This window comes from Ursus americanus, chromosome 33, assembly GCF_024610735.1.
Source record: "Ursus americanus isolate L20-20 chromosome 33, mUrsAme1.1.p, whole genome shotgun sequence".
Taxonomy (NCBI): Eukaryota; Metazoa; Chordata; class Mammalia; order Carnivora; family Ursidae; genus Ursus; species Ursus americanus.
Genome location: NC_142159.1, coordinates 23351934 through 23370843, shown reverse-complemented (window position 1 = coordinate 23370843; position 18910 = coordinate 23351934). Strand labels below are relative to the sequence as shown.

Below are 18910 nucleotides of genomic sequence, written 5' to 3'. Positions count from 1 at the left end.
TTGATTTCACCTTAAATCCCAGCATCACCTTGGAGATGCTCCAGTGTGGCACCAGCCTCTCTTGGGCTTCCTACCTTGTCTCTTCGCTTCTGTCCTGGACCGTAAGCCGCTGTCCGCATAGCAACCAGCATCATCTTGTAAAAACAAAAGTCAGATCCTGTCAGTGGCCTGTGGTTTCTTCCCGTGGTGCTTTCAGCTCTAACCTTCTTACCATAGCCTCCAGAGTGTTCCGTGTGCTGGCTGCTTGCCTGCCTCTCTGACTTCATCTCTTAACATTCCCACACTGCAAGCGTTTTGAACTTTTTGTTCCTTGAACATGCCAAGTGTGTCCCCACCTCTGGGCTTTTGCACTTTCCCAACACCGGAGTCCTTCCTCGTCGTGTGTGACTCCTTCAGACCTGCGCTCATAGGCGCTTCTGCCCCCGCCCACGCCAGGCCAGCTCTCACAGGTTAATAATGACAGTCTGTAGTTGTGTTTGTGCCTGTTTGGTTCTTCCGTGGGAACGTAAACTCACCTAGAATAAATGCCTTACCTGTCTTGTTAGCTCCACCGTTCCCTACGCATTACCCAGAAGAGTGGTCTAAAACTGATGTGCATCAGAATTCCCTGGGGGTGCATGAGAACAGAGCTTGCTGGGCCCGCCTCCAGAGTTTCTGGTTCAGGAGGTCTGGGGAAGGGCCTGATCATTTGCATTTTTCTTTTTTCTTTTCTTTTCTTTTCTTTTCTTTTCTTTTCTTTTCTTTCGAGAGAGAGAGAGAGAGAGAGAGAGAGAGAGACAGAGAGAGATGGGGGAGGGCAGAGGCAGAGGGGCATAGGGACAGAGAATTCTAAGCAGCACAGAGCCTGACGTGGGGCTTGATCTCAGGACCCTGAGATCATGAGCTGAGCTGAAATCAGGACTGGGACGCTTAACCATCTGAGCCACCCAGATACCCTGTAATTTGCATTTATGATAAGTTCCCAGGTGATGCTGATTTTGCTGGACCAGCACCCACCTCTGAGAGCCACTGATCTAGAATGGGGGTTGGCAAACCTTTTATGTAAAGGACCAGATAGTGAATATTTCCGGCTCCGCGGGTCCCATGGTCTCTGCTGCAACTGCTCAACCCCACTGTCACAGCTAAATAGCAGCAGTGTGCAAAGGCATGGGTGTGGCTATGTTCCAGTAAAAACTTCATTTACAAAAAATAGGGGGCTGGATTTGTTGCATAGCCTGTAGTGTGCCAACCCCGATCTACAAGATGGTCACTTTTGAGAATTTCCACTAGGAGCTTAGTGTGTTTTTGTGTATCTGATCTGGAAGACAGATACGCACCAGCTGCTGATGATTCCCTGGTGATTGGCAGATCCGTAGCCTCGGGAAGTTCACAGCTGTGGACAAGATAGCCATTAGACGAATAGTCACACCAATAGCTTTAGGATATATTTGTGACAAATGCTGTCAGGGAAAAATGCGAGATGCTCTGAAAGTTTACAACCAGGAGACTCTGGGAATGAAAGGTGGCCTTTCCTTGCTCTCAGCTGATGACCTCCATTTTGCCGCACTGAGGGAAAAGAAGTGATCCTAAGAAAACCTCCTTTTCTACCCACTAATAGTTTGTGCATCCATCATGCATCCTTCCCTTCTGGTGGTGGTTGGCCTGGCCTTGCTCCTACCTGAGCCCCGCCCATTTTCCCTGCATTCCATCTTCCAGCTCCCTCTCAAGAACTCACCGTGCATTTACCCTCCTCTTGAACACTTCCATTCGAGCATGGCTTTGTTTTACCACTTTCAAAACACTCCCATGTTGCCCGAGAGCCACCATTCCATTTCTCTGTTGTTTTTTATAGAAATGCTCCTTGAAAGAGTTTGCTCTATTATTTCCCACTCATCCACCCCCATTATTTTTTTTTATTGTTCTTCTGTTGTTTCTTTTCCCCATTCTTGCTTGAACTCACTCTAGTCAGACTCCTATTCCACATCACCACACTGAAGCCACTCTTCTCAGGGCCACCAGAGATCTCCACGGTGACAAACCCAGTAGTGTTTTCTCAGTCCTCTGCCCTGTCTTCAAGACGCTGACACGCAGCTATGACCTGACAGCCGTATAGCTGACTGGCAACCAGCTCAGGCCCAAAATCCAAGAGCCAGCCTCAGTTTCCCCTTTTTTTCTCATACCCCATGACCACATCATCAGTGAGTTGTATTTTCTTTACCTATAAAGCATACACCAGCTCCATTCTCAGTTCACCACCTTTACTACTGATACCCTAGGCCACCTACTACCATCTCCCTCAGCACTGCTGTGACAGCATCATGACTGCTGTCCCCAGGCTTTCCTCCATAGATGTTTTTAATGTTTTTAAAACATTTACTAGGGCACCTGGGTGGCTCAGTCAGTTAAGTGACTGCCTTTGGCTCGGGTCATGATCCCAGGGTCCTGGCGGGGCTGCTTCTCCCTCTGCCTGCTGCTCCCCCCGCTTGCGCTCTCTCTCACTCTGTCAAATAAATAAAATCTTTATAAATTAAAAAAAAAATGTACTAGACCCATATTACTTCTCAGCTCTAAACTGGCCAGTGGCTTCCCTTAAAATGAAATCCAGTCTTAACCATGTCCCATAAGGCCGTCCATAACCCAGTCCCTGTCTGCCTCCTTCACAGCTGCATCTCCGAGCCTTCTCGTTCCTCATTCAACCCACACAAGTTTTCTTGTTGTTTTTTTTTAAAACACACCAGGCTCCTTTCCCTCTCAGGACCATTGTACTTGCTGTTAATTCTGTTTCGATTGGAATCATCACCACTGCCACCCCTCCCCCCCCCCCCGAGATCTCTCAACATGCCTGCTTAGATCTCTGATTAAATGTCCTCTCTGCAGACAGACCTTTCCTGAGTACCTAATCTAAGAGTTCCTCCCGTTCCTCTCACCTCCCTGTCAGCCCCCATACCTACCAACCTTCATTTTCCTTCGTAGTACTTCTTGCTACTGAAATCATGGTGTGTCTTGTGTCTGTTTACTATTGATCATCTCTCTCTCTTTCACCAGTGAGACTTTTGTCTTATTGACCACTGTGCCCCTAACACCTGCATGTAGTAGGAGTGATAGTGGTTAAAAGAGCATGCTCTGGAGTCCAGTTGTCTGAGTTCAAATCCCATATCCATGCTTACTAACTCTGATCTTTGTAAAATTGCTTAATTTCTTTAAGTCTTTTTCTTTAACATCAGGATGTAACACTAGTACCATCTTCATAGGGTTCTTAGGTTAATCTATACAAGATATTAAGAACAGTTCCTGGCACAGAGTAAGCTTAAAAACAAGGATGGACGGGAGAGAGAGAACATCTAGAAGCGGGAACAGCCAGTGTGGTATCTTTAAAATATGGGGATTTATCTAACCAGTTGGGACTTCTTATAAACACAAAAGGCTACTGATAAATATGTTGTTATTTGGTGTGCTTTCCGTAATTATCCTAGTTTCCACCATGAAATCAACAGAACAATAGTATTTAAATCTATTTATCCATTTGTTGTAGGAAAACCCAATACCTAGAGTTTTTAGACATACAAAATGTCCTTGTTGGAGGTTGGTATACAGCCTGGTTCGGGGAAGAGGAGGACCAATTCAGGTTATAGTGTTGATATTTGGACTGTCAACTGCTGATAGAAATTTTCCTGAGTCAAAATGCAGTTAAAATTCTAGGTCCATAGTATTACAGGAAATCTTTTTATGTCAGCTTTACAGCCACTAAAGCAGAACCAGAGCCTTTAAAGGGAAGGTCATCTTCATACCTTAACTTTCAGAATCTAAGGATTTTGTTTTTATTGGTAGTTTGACCAGCTTGTAAACTTATTCTTGAAGAAAGCCTCAAAAAAAGCTAGTCGCTAAAAGCTAAAATTGGGGCGCCTGAGTGGCTCAGTTGGTTAAGCGTCTGTCTTCTGCTCAGGTCATGATCCCGGGGTCTTGGGATCGAGCCCCACGTCGGGCTCGGCGAGGAGTCTGCCTTCTCCCTCTCCCTCTGCCCCTGGTCATCTTTCTCTTTCCCTCTCAAATAAATAAAATAAAATAAAATAAAATAAAATAAAACTAAAATTACGTGATTCCACTTATATGGGATACTTAGAGTAGTTAAAATCATAGACAGAAAGTAGAATGGTAGTTGCCAGGGGAGGGGGAAAGGGAGAATGGAGAGTTAGTGTTTAATGGGTATGGAGTTTCAGTTTTGCAAGATGGGAAGAGTGTTGCAGGTGGATGGTGGTGGTGGTGGCCCAACAGTGTGAATGTATTTCCACCACTGAATGGTGCACTTGAAAATGGCTCAGATGGTAAATTTTATGTTACATGCATTTTACTATAATAAAAAATTGGGGGGAAATGAAAAACAGAAAAAATCCTCAAGATAAAATATTAACATTTTCCCACCTGAGGATTTTTAGGTAAACCAGCCATCTTTCTCTTATTTACTGAAAGGATCCCATAGAACATATAGGTTTTCTAAGGGGAAAAAAGTACCCCTTCCCCAACCTTTTATTTTTAAGTATTTCAAGCATACCAAGCTAAAAAGATAGTATAATGAACTTTCGTATACCCATATTTATGTATTTTTTCTGAATCATTTGAAGGTAAGTTGCAGGCATCATGCAGCTTACTCCTAAATACTGCCCTGTGTATCTCCTAAAATCAAGGATATTCTCTTAATACCATTAATCTATCCAAAAAATTCAGTACTGATTCAGTATTATATAATATACTGTCCATTTTCAAATTTTCCTAATTGTCTAAAAAATGCAATGGTTTAGAAATATGTGTGTGTGTGTTTTAATCCCAGTTCCAAGCGAAGTTTGTGTATTACATTTGGTTATGATGTTTCTTTTCTCTTTTATTACATAGGTACTTTTGAATAGTCTTGGCTACATTTTGATTAGTCTGATTATTTCCTCAAGATTAGATTTAGGTTAAGCATGTTTGATAAGAAAGCTGTCAAGGTGACATTGGTATACTTCCCTCCTGTCACACTGGCAGACAAAATGTCCAGTTGTCCTGTTATCAGTAATGTTAAAGTTTATAAATTTAATGTGACGTTTCCCAGCTCTTTCTGTCTTAACAGGTATCTAGGGCGGCTCTTGGGATTGTGTGACTATTCTATTCTCCATCCACCTTTCATTCGGTTGTTTTGCATTTATTAATGATTCTTGCTTGATTCAGTCATTACATCTGGGGCTGCAGTGTAGTTTTTCTAATCTCCATTCCTTTGCATTTGTTTATTAGCTGGCTTTTGCAGGGGAGCTAAGAAGAGCTTCTTCTCCCCCCCCCTTTTAGCAGCCCTGTGGACTCCTGGGTATCCTTTTGATACCCAGTGTGCTGTATCGTGTTTCTGTTATCATTCTAATTTACTGGCTATTGCGATTCTGTGCACTTTGGAAATGGCCCCCTCAGTGTTGGAGCACTTCTGTGCTTTTTTGGCACAAGATATTCTGACCTCACCTTGTACTTTCCTTGCTTCAGACCTGGAATCGGTTTTCCCAGGGAGCCCTGGTTCCTTTTAGTGAGGAATAGTATTTAGAAACCAAGATCTGGGTGCTGGGTATACGTAGGAAATAAACTTTTTATTTTTATTTATTTATTTTTAAGATTTTTATTTATTTGAGAGAGCTCAAGAGCATGAACGGAGGGAGGGGCAGTGGGAGAGGGAGAGGGACAAGCAGACGCCCCACTGAGCTCGGAGCCCAGTGTGGGGCTGGATCCCAGAACCCCAGGATCATGACCTGAACCGATGTGAGATGCCTAACCGACTGAGCCACCCAGGCGCCCCAGAAAATAAACTTTTTAAAACATGGCGTGTCACTTTGACATTGTCATTACCAATTAAGAGGACTTTCCCATGCGCTTTTGAATGGTTCATCTTTTTTTTTTTTTTTTAAGATTTTATTTATTTATTTGACAGAGATAGAGACAGCCAGCGAGAGAGGGAACACAAGCAGGGGGAGTGGGAGAGGAAGAAGCAGGCTCATAGTGGAGGAGCCTGATGTGGGGCTCGATCCCAGAACGCCGGGATCACGCCCTGAGCCGAAGGCAGACGCTTAACCGCTGTGCCACCCAGGCGCCCCTGAATGGTTCATCATTTTGTTCTTCCTTCTGTCCTGTGTGGGAGGCAGGTCAGATACTAGAGTGCTCATTTTAAAGATGACACAAATGAAGTGTAGAAAGGATTTAACTTTCCCAAAATCATAAGACCAGTAAGAGCAGGGGTAAAACTTTTACCTGCAAGTCAAAAAAAAAAAATTTTTTTTTTTTTTGGACACAGTACATAGTCTCCTAAAAAGTGTGTTTCGATATCACCGAAGCGGTGTCACTGGCTCCTGCTCAGGGCCAGCTCCACTGAAGAGAGAGAGCTTCTCTGTGAGACTAAGTGATAAATGAGGAGCCTTGAGAATGTTTGCATCCGTCTTAGTTAGCTTTGCCATTGGGAGCTCCTTTCAATAGAGTTCGCTAGGAGGCTTTCAGTGGTCCTTTGTAATGAAAAGAATATTTGACTTACGACTTGGGGAGAGCTCTGTTTGAAAACAGTACTTGGCCATACCTAATCCCTCTGTCTCACGACAGCCTCTAATTGGGTCACTCCAATGAAGCAGGACACCCAGGCAGTATATCTTAAAATACTCTGCTTATGCTGTGATTTGGTATTTTATTATGTGAAGGTCTCTGTTCTTAACTTTACTTGATTTATTTCCAAATAATACAAGCTTTTTAAAATTACCACTCCAAGGAAACCTTTTTTTTTTTTTTAAGATTTTATTTATTTATTTGACAGAGAGCGAGACGGCCAGAGAGAGAGGGAACACAGGCAGGCGGAGTGGGAAAGGAAGAAGCAGGCTCCCAGCGGAGGAGCCTGATGTGGGGCTCGATCCCAGGACTCTGGGATCAGGCCCTGAGCCAAAGGCAGACGCTTAACGACTGAGCTACCCATGCGCCCCACTGAGCCACCCAGGCGCCCCCAAGGAAACTTTTTAGATATTTTTTCCTTAATCTCCCCACCATGAAATTTTAATACCTCAGATATATAGTATATCTGTTTACATACTGTATGTATATTTGTGCTTTATGTATGAAAAGAATAAGATTGTTTGTATCCTTCGAGAACCATTTTTTTGCCCTCTTCAAGGTGATAGCCCCCTGACTGAGAATGTGTGGAGTGCGTAGCTGGAGAAATGAAGGATACATCTGATTGTATTATAATAACACATTTTGTATTATGATAGTATGTTTTAAAATATCTTTCTTGAATAACTAAATACAATCTATAGATTATTTTGGCCCTAATAGCACTGTGATCTTTCAGTTACCTGAAGGCTGTATCCTATAGCTGCAAAAATAGTAACATTTCATCCACAGAGAGTTCAGAGTCCACGGTTCCCATCCAGACAGCTAGATAATCAGAACTGTTGGTGGTATTGGTGAATTTTCCAGTATTGGGTTTTTTTCTGGAATTCCCTGATGTGTGAAGATACTACTTAAATACTACTATTAAATAAATTTAAGGGATACATGTGTTTTTCCCCTCAGAGCCCCCCTGTCTGGAACTCAACCCTAAATAAAGAACTCTTGAGTCTGAGGGAGTAGAAAGAGACTGCAGTTCGCTTTCCTCAGCATTTACCCCTTACAGACTATTTTGTGTGCTTTGTGGGTTTTTCCCAAATTTCTCTGTATGTCTCTTTATTGTTGTTTCCTGCCTCTGTCTTCTTTTTTATCTTTTGCTTTCTCTGCTTTCCCCAACACTGCTCTCATTCCTCCTCCCCTCCGTCCACTTCCTCCCTCTCCCACATGTCCTCTCCTCTCTTTTCATCCAGGACTATGAGAGTAAGTTGCAGGCCTTGCAGAAGCAGGTTGAGACCCGCTCCCTTGCTGCAGAGACAACGGAAGAGGAGGAAGAAGAGGAAGAAGGTGAAATCTGGAGATGGAAACTTCCTTCTGTATAGCTTTTGGTTCTGTACTATCAGATTAGCCTTTCACCTGTGATCAAAGCTGCATTTGATCATAGTTGACCCTACTACCATTTATTGATTTTTTTACCGAGCCAGTTTAAAGGTGATTCAAAAGATTCTCAATGCTGAGAACACAGGCTGTGCTCTCTGAGGTGGGAGTGGGGGCTGATTGTGTTCCTTAGAATACAAGATTTCTTAGCTTGGTCTTTATAGAGATCTCTTGGGCAGTTTACATACACTGTCTCAAATTACTGTACATGTGAAGCTCGTGTATGCGTTGCAGATAAATACAGACCTTAATCTTTGTTAAGATACTCTTTTATTTGCTGATCTATGATTTATGCCCAGGATTACCCAGAAAGGACTTTGGAATATATTAATGTATATTAAAGCCATTTCTGGCAGATTTCTAATCATACTGCTTAGTCATGCCTACCTGCCGTAAGTTTTTCAGAATTTCTTAGCTGAATCAGGACTTTAATTGTTTGCTATTGCCTTATAATACAGTATGAATATTGATCACATTTTGTTTCTCTACCCAACCTCCCAGTAACCTCAAGTCTTTAGATTAACTTTGGAGAAGCTCTAATTTATGTACTAAATTCATTATTTTTAATATCAAAGTAAAATATGACCTTTTTATTTCTTGTACTAGCAAGAAAAATAGATATATATGAAGTTGTACAATATACTGGAGGGTTCTTCTTTATTATAAGCCATGTATTAAATGTATATGTTTATTTAAAAAGAGAAGTCTTTTTCTTTCATGCACTGTTTTAAATAGGATTTTTTTAGGTTTTCTAAAATGTATATACTATCTTCATAATATCAACAGAATTTAGTGAGCTTTACTGAAAAGCAGAAAACAAAAGCAGCTGAATGGAGAAACATGGGAAATACTCTAACCTTATTAGAGAGATGAGGTGGAGGGGAGGTGTAATTTCTGCATAGTTATGAGGTCACCATTTGTTACGCTCCATTTGCTCCTTCAGCTCCTTGGACACAACATGAATTTGAGCTGGCCCAGTGGGCCTTCCGGAAGTGGAAGTCTCACCAGTTTACTTCACTAAGGGACTTACTCTGGGGCAATGCTGTTTACTTGAAGGAGGCCAACGCCATCAGTGTGGAACTGAAGAAGAAGGTATGCAGGGCGGGAGGCCGTGGGTCATCTGGACTGCAGATGACTCTCGGGGGGCTCATGGCTCTCATCTTGAGCTAGCCTTTCCCTTGGGTGAACTCAGTGGCGGTTTGCTGTGAAACAGGGTGTTATACGCCTTTATTTACCATACATGCCTGGAACATAGTAGGTACTCATTAAATATTTATTACACAACATTTAAAAAATAATGTGTTTTCTATCTTATTTACAACTGAGGAAACTGTATTCTGACAAGAGCTAGGAAACATATTAATAGGAGAATGCTAGTCTTGCCTTCCTGAAAATCTCAATTTTCTTTTAGTTTTCTACCATTACATTTGCACCTGTAAGTCCTAAGTTCCCTTCCTGCTCTAGGGTCTGAGAGGCAGGTGTATGCAGTGGACAGGCCCTCTGCACTCAGCCAGGCTCCAGTTCCAGTGCTCCTCGTGTGTTGACCCTAAGGGCCCTGTGCCTCCATTCCCTCATTCCCTCAGGATGGGCTTGGCAGCGGCCCCTGCCACCTACGGTTCTATGAGGCGTGAAAGAAGGAGTAGATGTAAAGAGCTGAAATAGCTCTTGGACATGGTAAAAGGCAGTAAATGTCACTGATTTTCCTCATTACCAGAACGTCATGCCACATCTTAGATTGATTGTTCTGTACGTCCCACTGTTGAGTGGTCTGGAGGCTACAGGATGACAGCGGGGGGCAGTATCACATGGCAGGAAAGAGCACAGACTGCTCAACCTTGGGGAGATTCATTCTCTTCCCGTAGGGCTATATTCTGGTCTGTAAAATAGGGTAAGATACCTTCTTCATTAAATCTCAGCAACCCATTTCATTTTTACCCCTCTCTTCAGGTAGACGAAATGCAGGCAGGGGACTATGTGTTTTCTTCTTGCTGCTGTACTTAGCATTTGCTTAATATTTGTGGGTGAAAATATGAGGTGGTAGCAAGAAATCAGTGACATGGTGCACGCGAAGCACTTACCGTGTGGTAAGCACTTTCAGGAGCAGCACTTGTGATTCTTGAATTTAGGACAGAAAACCAACTGTGACATTTCCTCCCCCGCTCCGTGAGCAGCTAGAGATGTCCTCATGGGTCCGACTTTTGTTCTCTTGTGTAAATTCAGTCAACCAAAATATATGTACTGAGATTTTAGTTTGTGTAAAAACACTGCACCACACCAGAAGCACAAAGTCTGTAAATAGCTTAATTTGAAATTAGGATTATTCACTACAACTAGTATACAAGTGGCCATTTTTCCCCCAGTTAATCACAAGCTGTTCATTGAGCACATACTACACATTTGACCTCTGTCCCGTGGGGCATGATTATATCGCCTCATGTCTGAAGCTGACTTGCTGAAAATATAAAGGCCATTTGGATGGTTTCTTCTTTCCACACAGGTGCAGTTTCAGTTTGTCCTGCTGACGGACACGTTGTACTCCCCTTTGCCTCCGGAATTACTTCCCACTGAGATGGAAAAAACTCATGAAGACAGGCCTTTCCCTCGCACTGTCGTGGCAGTAGAAGTCCAGGATCTGAAGAATGGAGCGACACATTATTGGTCTTTGGAGAAACTCAAGTATGAAAACATTCCTCATAAAGCCAGTTGTTTATTTAGGAAATAATAATGAATTGCTCAGGTGGGCTCTCCCGAGCTCTTTGCTGTTTGATGTCACTGTTGCTTCCTTTTCTGTGGTGCTAAATGCTGTTGCTCACCAGTGATACTACTGTCCGTCGATCTTCTTCCAAGTGAATGAATCCCACTCTGCTAGCACCGTTGTCATTTGTAGATAGGATTTAAATTTACCCTCCATAGAACCTCTTACATTTTAAATGTTCCAGTCTCAAGATACCTATTTCTGTCTTGGGTCTAGTGATTATTTATCTTTTTTGTTCTGGATCTGATGATCAGTCATAACCAGGGAAGTTATAATGTGCTTTCCTTTGCTTTTAACATGGTGAGGTATTTTCTACTGTTACAGTATATTTGAGATTATGGTTCGGTAGAGGTTAGGTGTCCATTTTTTTACTTTTGGTGGCTTGTCTCTAGACTCAGACACTTTGGATATTGAGTGTTTTGAGTTTCTGTACTTTTGGCCTTTTTCTTTTTTAATATCATTAAGTGGTGGGAGCAGCTTTTTTGTTTTTAATCTTGCATGGAAAATACTTCCAAAGTGAAATTTGACTGCAACCTCATGATATTAAGCCTGTGCACTTTATGCTTATGCAGGCAGAGGCTGGATTTGATGCGAGAGATGTATGACAGGGCAGGCGAGATGGCCTCCGGTGCCCAGGATGAAAGCGAAGCCACCGTGACTGGCAGCGATCCGTTTTATGATCGGTTCCATTGGTTCAAACTAGTAGGAAGGTACGTAATGATTGCATCAATGTCTTCTTTTTAAATAGTGAATGAGCTTGTTAAAAACCTCAGCAGATATTACAGAAAGTTAAAAGAAAAGTGTGCAAAAATGCTCCATGTATAATCTTATCCACTCAGACACAGCCACTGTGTCATCTGGTATACTTCCCTTCGTTTCATTCAGTGTGTGTACTTAAGTCTCATCTTTCATCCAGAGTAATTGACAGCCTTCCCTGCCTCTTACAGTTGAAGAGGATAGATTTAAAAGAAAAAGAAAACCTGTGTCTGTATCCCGCACAGTTTAAAATCATAGTATGACTTACAGCTTACCAGCCTGCAACCTCTCCTTGACCCGACATGTCCTCATTTTTTTTTTTTTTAAGGCAATTTATCTCACATTAGTCTTTGCCAAGGGTGAGCCAACTGCATTTCTTGGTCATCTGCCTGAGCCTCTTTTGTGTATACATAAATTTCAACATGTAATGAAAACAAGTAGTGCCCCTGTGAATCCATACTGAGTCCAAGTTCTTAGAGGTTTAGAATTTAAAAAGCAGAGAGATGTAGGTTTTGAGCTTAATTTCGGAATTTGAATTGTTTTTCAGTTGCAAAATTTTTCTGGCAGTTTTAAAGGAACTAGGAGGAAAGGAAGAGCTGAAGTCATAGTATTTTGTAGAAATGAAGTTACTCTGTTCCATTCCACTCTGATAGTGGGGTGTTTCTAAAGAGTTGAATTGGCCAAACACATCTTATCCAAGCAAGGCACATACTTGCTTTGCCATATACCATTCCATCCATTTTGTTTTCTGCTCCGAGATGAAGTGGGGATTGGAATAAAGATCTAAACCTTTTTATTTCACCAAATGTTGAATGGCTCCTTTGAGGCCTGGCTGCTGATCTTTTTGTGTGAACTGGAAAATACAAACATTTTTACAGCACACTATTTACCTGGGATCTTCTACTCATGTATTTCCTTTGCTTTTCTTATTCTAAGGACGAGTCCTTGTTCCCTTTCACCTGAACCAGATGATTTATGCTCATTTTATCCTTTTGCTTTTCCACTTGCTTTTATTGTGTTGATTCCCCAGTGGGTTCTGTCCTGTTGACACCTATAGCTTCCTGTTTAACCAACTATTCCTCTCTCCTTCCTTGGCTGTGTCCCTTGGCGTCTTCCCTGGTGTCTAGCTCCCCCATTTTCCACGGCTGTGTGAATGAGCGCCTTGCTGACCGCACACCCTCCCCCACTTTTTCCACGGCCGATTCCGACATCACTGAGCTGGCTGACGAGCAGCAAGATGAAATGGAGGATTTTGATGATGAGGCATTCGTGGATGACACCGGCTCTGACGCAGGGACGGAGGAGGGATCAGATCTCTTCAGTGACGGGCATGACCCGTTTTACGACCGATCCCCATGGTTCATTTTAGTGGGAAGGTTGGTGAGGTTATTGTGAGAAGGGCGAAAAGGGACCAGCTCTTGCTTTAAAGAGGCTCCTTGTGCAATTTTGGATGATCTTTCCTTAGCAGATTCAATTTGTGACATGCCGATCTGGCTAGGGAGAGCCCTGAGGCAGTGTTTGTGAGGTACGCAGTCTGCTTGGTACAGCATGTGGCAATGTGTGAAGGCTCTATGTGGAGGACCCTTGTCTTAAACTGCCCAGTAATTTCTTCTGAAGGAGAAAACCCCAGAAGAGAAAGTAATTAAAGCTAAGAGTCTAATATTACAAGGTCAAAGAATATTACTATGTTCTGATGCTTCCTTTTTGTTAGGAATGAGTGAAGAAGCATATGGGGATGACGTGAGAAGGAGAGCAGAGCAAAGCCAAGGTTCGAGTAAAGGATGTGTGACACCAGCAGGACTCAAGAGGACAAAAGTGGAATCAGGAGTAGTGTTAGGGTGCTTAAAAATAAGATGTAGATAGATAGATAGATAGATAGATAGATAGATAGATAGATAGATAGGGGGCGCCTGGCTGGCTCAGTAGAGTGTGCGACTCTTGATCTTGGGGTTTTGAGTCCAAACCCCAAGTTGGGCGTAGAGATTACTTAAAAATCTTAAAAAATAAGTAAATATAAAGGAGTAGTGTTAGGTTTATTTTTTACTTTGAGTCAGAAAAAGAATCAGGAACATGAAGTTTCCTTTTGTCTGAAATGGATGCTTTTCTTTGGCCAGTTTCACTGAGCCTCTCTGTAGATCGTTGGCTTCTGCCAGAATTTTACCTATAGGTTTTGTAATGATGAATCTCATGAAATTATCTATTGACACCATCAACAATGGATATTTGTTCAGCACTCCATGAAACTGCTTTGTGTTAAGTCTGGTTTTCCAAACTGAGGCCTTGTCTCTGACTCCATCTGTCAGTGATGCAGGGCTCTCACGCACACACTCCTCATACTGGAGTCTTTGTCTACACCCAATCTTCATGCTGAAGTAATTTTATTACAAAATCAACAGTGCAGCACTTGCTGGATTAACCAAAGGTATGTCCAGGTTTTAAGGTATGAAATTGAATCTTAACAGTGTGTTAGAACCACATATTGCTGAATCCTTTAAAAATAGGGAATTATGCCAGTGTTAAACAGATAAGCGCAGTTCTCTAAAAATTAAAGCGCAGCAAGTATCCTACCCAGTAGGGAGGTAAGGTTCTAACACTGAGCACCTGACAAGCACTAAGTAGCTACTGTAGCCTAGGATCACTGTAGTGGAAAGAAGGAAAGACCAGCTCTCTGGTAGACATGAAAACCTCGATTGTGACCATGGGTTGTAATTTAATATTAGACCATCTCGGGGTTTTATGATAGCGGAGGGGGCATCTCTTCAGTTTTTCCATGAATAAACATTAAGGGATTATGCAGCCATGAGTATTGTTTTCTATTGGTGTATTGCCAGGAATAGAGGCTTAGAATTTCGGAGAAGCTGATTTATATTAAAACTGAGAACAGAGTTCTTTGTGCAAATAATGGGACCATAGTGCTTTTTCTTATTTTATGGCTGTGTGTGTTCTAAAAGGGTTGGAAGTTAGAACCAAGTTTCTGTTCATAAACTGCTTGGTCCTGGTGCCAGTTGTGCAGTTTCCAATGCTGCTCGTCTGTGCTGTGCACCATCGCACAGGGAGGAAGATGCAGCTTCATCTGCCATGGCACATCAGGAAGAACGCTGAGGCGAAGAGATGTCTGGGGCCTAACGTCAGCTTAACTTAAACCGAGGCTCGTCGGGTTCTCAAGTATAAATGAGGAGTTAGGAAAACAGAGATCCTTAAAGATCTTTTTTGTCTTTCAGATTCTGTCATCCAAGCTAGCAAAGTGCCTATCCTGGTTAAGAGTTCTCCAAAGCATTTGTATTTTGAGTCACTTGTATGGAGAACTTAAGTCAGAATCCCACTTAATATGCACATTCACTGGCTTAAAATATATGCATTATTTTCTCTGTTGTTTTATTCATTTTAATCATATCAGATTTAAGTGTAGGTATAAAGCAATCAGGTCTGCTTTGATTTTCAAGTAATTTCCATATATATGTTTGGCTTCCCAGGTTCTAAAACTAAGTTTAACTTTCAAGGAAGAGGTTAGTGGAGGAGGTGAAATCCTGGCCATCAGTAAAGTGAAGGATAGCTCTTTACTTTCCACCCTTGACTACATCTCTCATCTACAATCAGAACTGATAACTGTGCAACATCACCCAGACATGTAGTGGGCATTGTGTGCGTAAGGGAAGTAACTTCTTTCCTGTTTTTGTGATTCACAGGATTGGATTTCCCATATTGGCGCATAATTGCAAATACAATTCACTTGAAAAAATTTTCAGTTTCTTATGAAATTCCATTTGTAGGTTATGTTTCTTGGCCTTGGCTGCCTCTGGTGAATTTTTGTATGAAAATGAAAAGAGCTTGTCCCTTTAGCTATTCTCTTATGGCATGCTGGGATGTTATGAACCATCCAGTGTAATTTGGGATGAAATGTAAAATATTTAAGCTAGTTTTCTGGGTTAAGAGGGGGCAGATATGAGATGGTTATTCTGACACCTAAGCCTGAACTGACATTGTGTTCTGTAACTAGAACCATAATTATGCTGATTTGTCTTATCTTTATGTTGACCAAATTTGTTTCCCTTTTTGATGTAACTTCACAGAACTTATGCTAATATACCCTTTACATCTTCCCCTCTCTCATCCCTGTTCTCCTTCAGTCTGCTAGGTCAAAGTATAAGGACTCTCAAGAATGCAGAGTATTTATAAAAATTCCAGCTTATTAAAAAACTTCAGAGGAGAGCTTCTACGGCATTGACTTTGGGCTAAGGACTGTCTTCTGATAATAGGACAGGAAGAGCTGGCTAGTGACCATGCAGTTGTGTAGCCCCCGTGCCAGTGCCAGAGAATTTCAGAAGTCTTTTCTAAAATGGGAAATACACAAGAATACTTTCTGTCCTTTCACCTTTGGAATAACCATTGCCGTAGGTGGAAAGGAGGTTCCTGTCTTAAATGTGTGGTCAAACAGTACTTTGTTGTAATGTGTGTGTGAACATGACGTTCAGCGCCTTCAAGTGGGAAGGTTTTTGAGAATTAGAAACAGGCGTTCCTGATGTAAGTGTAAAAACAGCTATTACAAATTAAACATAGTTAGGAACCTAAACATGTTTTCTACAGTTAATATCCATCTTGAGAATATCTTAGAAAAATCAGCCTAGTATATAAAGTTGGATGGCTTTGCTTCTCTACTTCTGCTGTAACCCATTTTTCTGGAAAATGTTCCACTTCTACTTACAGGACAAATCATTTTCTGTTCACTTATGTACATAGAATGTTCAGTCATGTTGATTGAATGTCACGTGTACTTAATAAATATGCCAGACCCTCTGTAGACAGTGGCAAGCAAAATCAGGCATGATTCCTGCTCTCACCGGTTTGCAGTCTGGTGGGTGAGACAAGACAAACAGTCACATAAATGTAAATCATAGCAATGATGGAATCATGTGTGTTACTGAGATCACTTAGCACTGGGGGAACCTGTCATGAGAGCGGTGTTCAGAATAAGACCTGCAGATGTGAAATCAAAGGAAGTGAGGTGGGTAGTAGAGTTCAGGGAGGACTCGCGCAGGGGACAAGTCTGTGCTGTGACTCTGTAATAGCGAGGCATTGAAAGCGAGCAAGTGTGGCTGGAATGCCATTAAGAGACAAAGGTGGTCTGTATGGTGCTGACTGGGGAAGTGAAGCAGTCCATTTGGTACCGTATGCCAAATTCTTAGTCTTTAAACTCTGTCACAGTAGCTGATATTTGAGAGTCTGGTTTGTAATCTTTTTTAGAAGACTTTTCATTTTTTAATTTTTATACAACAAAGCTTTAACCTCTGTTTCTTAGCCTTTCCTTCCCCACCTTTGGAGCAGACTGAAAGGGAAGTAGACTTCATTTGATCTGATTCAGTGTTTTACTTACAGTTGTTTTTGTTTTACTTTTCATTCACATTTCATTTATGCTCTTAAAGTTTTATTAACGTATGTTTTTCTGTGGCGTATTTTGTCTGTTTTCAGTATTTTTTTCATTACTTTGAGTTGAAATCCTGCAAATTCACTCCGCCTTCTGTTTCTCTTTGTTCTAATGTAGATACAGAGCAGGAAAAGCAGCAGACAGGCATACGTGTCACACTCAGTTATGTTTGATTTCTTGGTGCAGATGTTTACTCTTTGTCTTGCCTTGTGTTCAAAGATCAGCATATACCCAGTGGAAAGGCAAGAGTAACAGTAGGAACTAGATTCTGTATCAGATCCACCAGTTGAAATGAACACGCCCAAGCTTTGTGATCACATTTTTATTGTTAAAAAAAATCAATTACTACAAAATAATGAAAGAAGTAAAAAGAGTACAAATGGGATGGGACTCTGCTGGTTTGTCTGAAATAGACAATATCAGGTCTATAACTTCCCTTTTATGTTTCCATTTTTGAGTTAAGTTTTGGACTCCAGGAACAAAAGCAGTCCTTTAGGGATGAGCTGTCTTCTCACTGGATATTTGTCCCCATGTCCAGCTAGAGTCTCCTATAAGCCTGCTACTCAGAAACTTCTGGCTATAAAGCCTCTCTGTATGTGTCAGTCACCTGCCTGAAAATAGTAGTCATTTCCTAGAGCATTTCCATAATGCTGTGACTTGAAATTTTAGAGTTATTATAACTATATTTCAGGCACATTTCCTGCCTTTATTGTCTCCTGATTTCTGTTTTATCTCTTGGGAGAAATAAAACACCTTTATGTTAAAAGGTTAAGCTCTTCAGTGGGTTCCCTTTTCTCCACCCTTAGCAGTATCCATAGGACAGTCATCTTGAAAGTCTATTTCCAATTGTTACTCTTCTACCTACACCAGTCATTTTTTTTTAACTACTCATTTTTATACAGAGTAATTTGGTGTAAGTTGGTCTTTGTCAACTGCTTTACCAAGCATTTGCATTTCTTGCTGTATTATCTGTGCTGAAAAAGCAATGGGAGGCAGTCTGGTAGTACAGAACAGAAAGGTGACCTTAAGACAGGGCCCAGAAGCCCTGAAGATACTCTCGGGAAATCTGAACGCCAGCTTCTCTGTCTGCGGGGTGCTCAGATGTTTGTCTCCCGGTTTCTGTCTCTAGGGCATTTGTTTACCTGAGCAACCTGCTGTATCCTGTGCCCCTGATTCATAGGGTGGCCATTGTCAGTGAGAAAGGTGAAGTGCGGGGGTTTCTGCGTGTGGCTGTGCAAGCCATTGCAGGTAGGTGACCCTCTTCTGGGTGAGAGCTGTGGGTTCTTTGCCTAGACACAAAGCAGGCCGGTTCTGTGTGGGCCACACTTCAGTTGCATGATGGCTTATCTGTCTTGGAGAAAGCTTTTATCGCTTCCTTTTAGTTATTATTCCCCAGTATCATAAATAGATTCTGTTTAGTCTGGGCCACAGCTATTTTGGAGTAATGGGATGAAGGGATTTCCTTTAACATAAGGAACAACTCTTGGATTAACTTTATAAAAGTCATTTATAAAACTGCCTCAGAAGCAACAAAGGATATTCAGAACTTTTTCTTGCTTAATTTTCTCTCACGGTACTTGTACCAGACACGTCGGTCCTTTGACTACTATTTTGTTGTTTATGGATCAAGATTCTGATATTTTACACTTCTCCATGATCCAGCCTACATTCTGGGGAAAGAATGTGGCCATTTCCTGTAATTTTTCTCTTTTAATTTCCAAATGCCATGCGGTGTGGAGTGACATTGCAGCTTTTCCCCATGGAAATCTGTGGCACGGTCACCAGGGTTGAGTTTATGAAAGTTTCCACAAGTACAGTCGAATACCTTCAAATATTTGCTGGGTAGTATTGAACGTCATCTTGCCAAGTGAAGGATCGGTGTTTCTAGGTGTGACATTTGAACCATATCAAGAATAAAACCGGTTCTTTATTAACGAGTCTGAGCTAAGCAGGTTGGTAAGGATACCTGA

General features: G+C 41.7%; 1 protein-coding gene across 5 annotated transcripts in view; it reads left to right on the top strand.

Annotated features, from left to right (window-relative positions):
• The window catches only part of KIF1B (kinesin family member 1B), a 135312-nt gene that overhangs the window by 83642 nt on the left and 32760 nt on the right, over window positions 1-18910 (top strand). For 3 of the 5 annotated variants that reach the window (XM_045776836.2, XM_045776838.2, XM_045776837.2), the window contains 6 exons: window positions 7824-7917; window positions 8951-9099; window positions 10505-10683; window positions 11335-11472; window positions 12646-12894; window positions 18070-18188. In XM_045776836.2, coding sequence (XP_045632792.2) covers window positions 7824-7917; window positions 8951-9099; window positions 10505-10683; window positions 11335-11472; window positions 12646-12894; window positions 18070-18188 — 928 coding nt within the window. The remainder of the gene's footprint in view (window positions 1-7823; window positions 7918-8950; window positions 9100-10504; window positions 10684-11334; window positions 11473-12645; window positions 12895-18069; window positions 18189-18910) is intronic. The other 2 variants (XM_045776840.2, XM_045776839.2) reach the window with 1 other exon arrangement.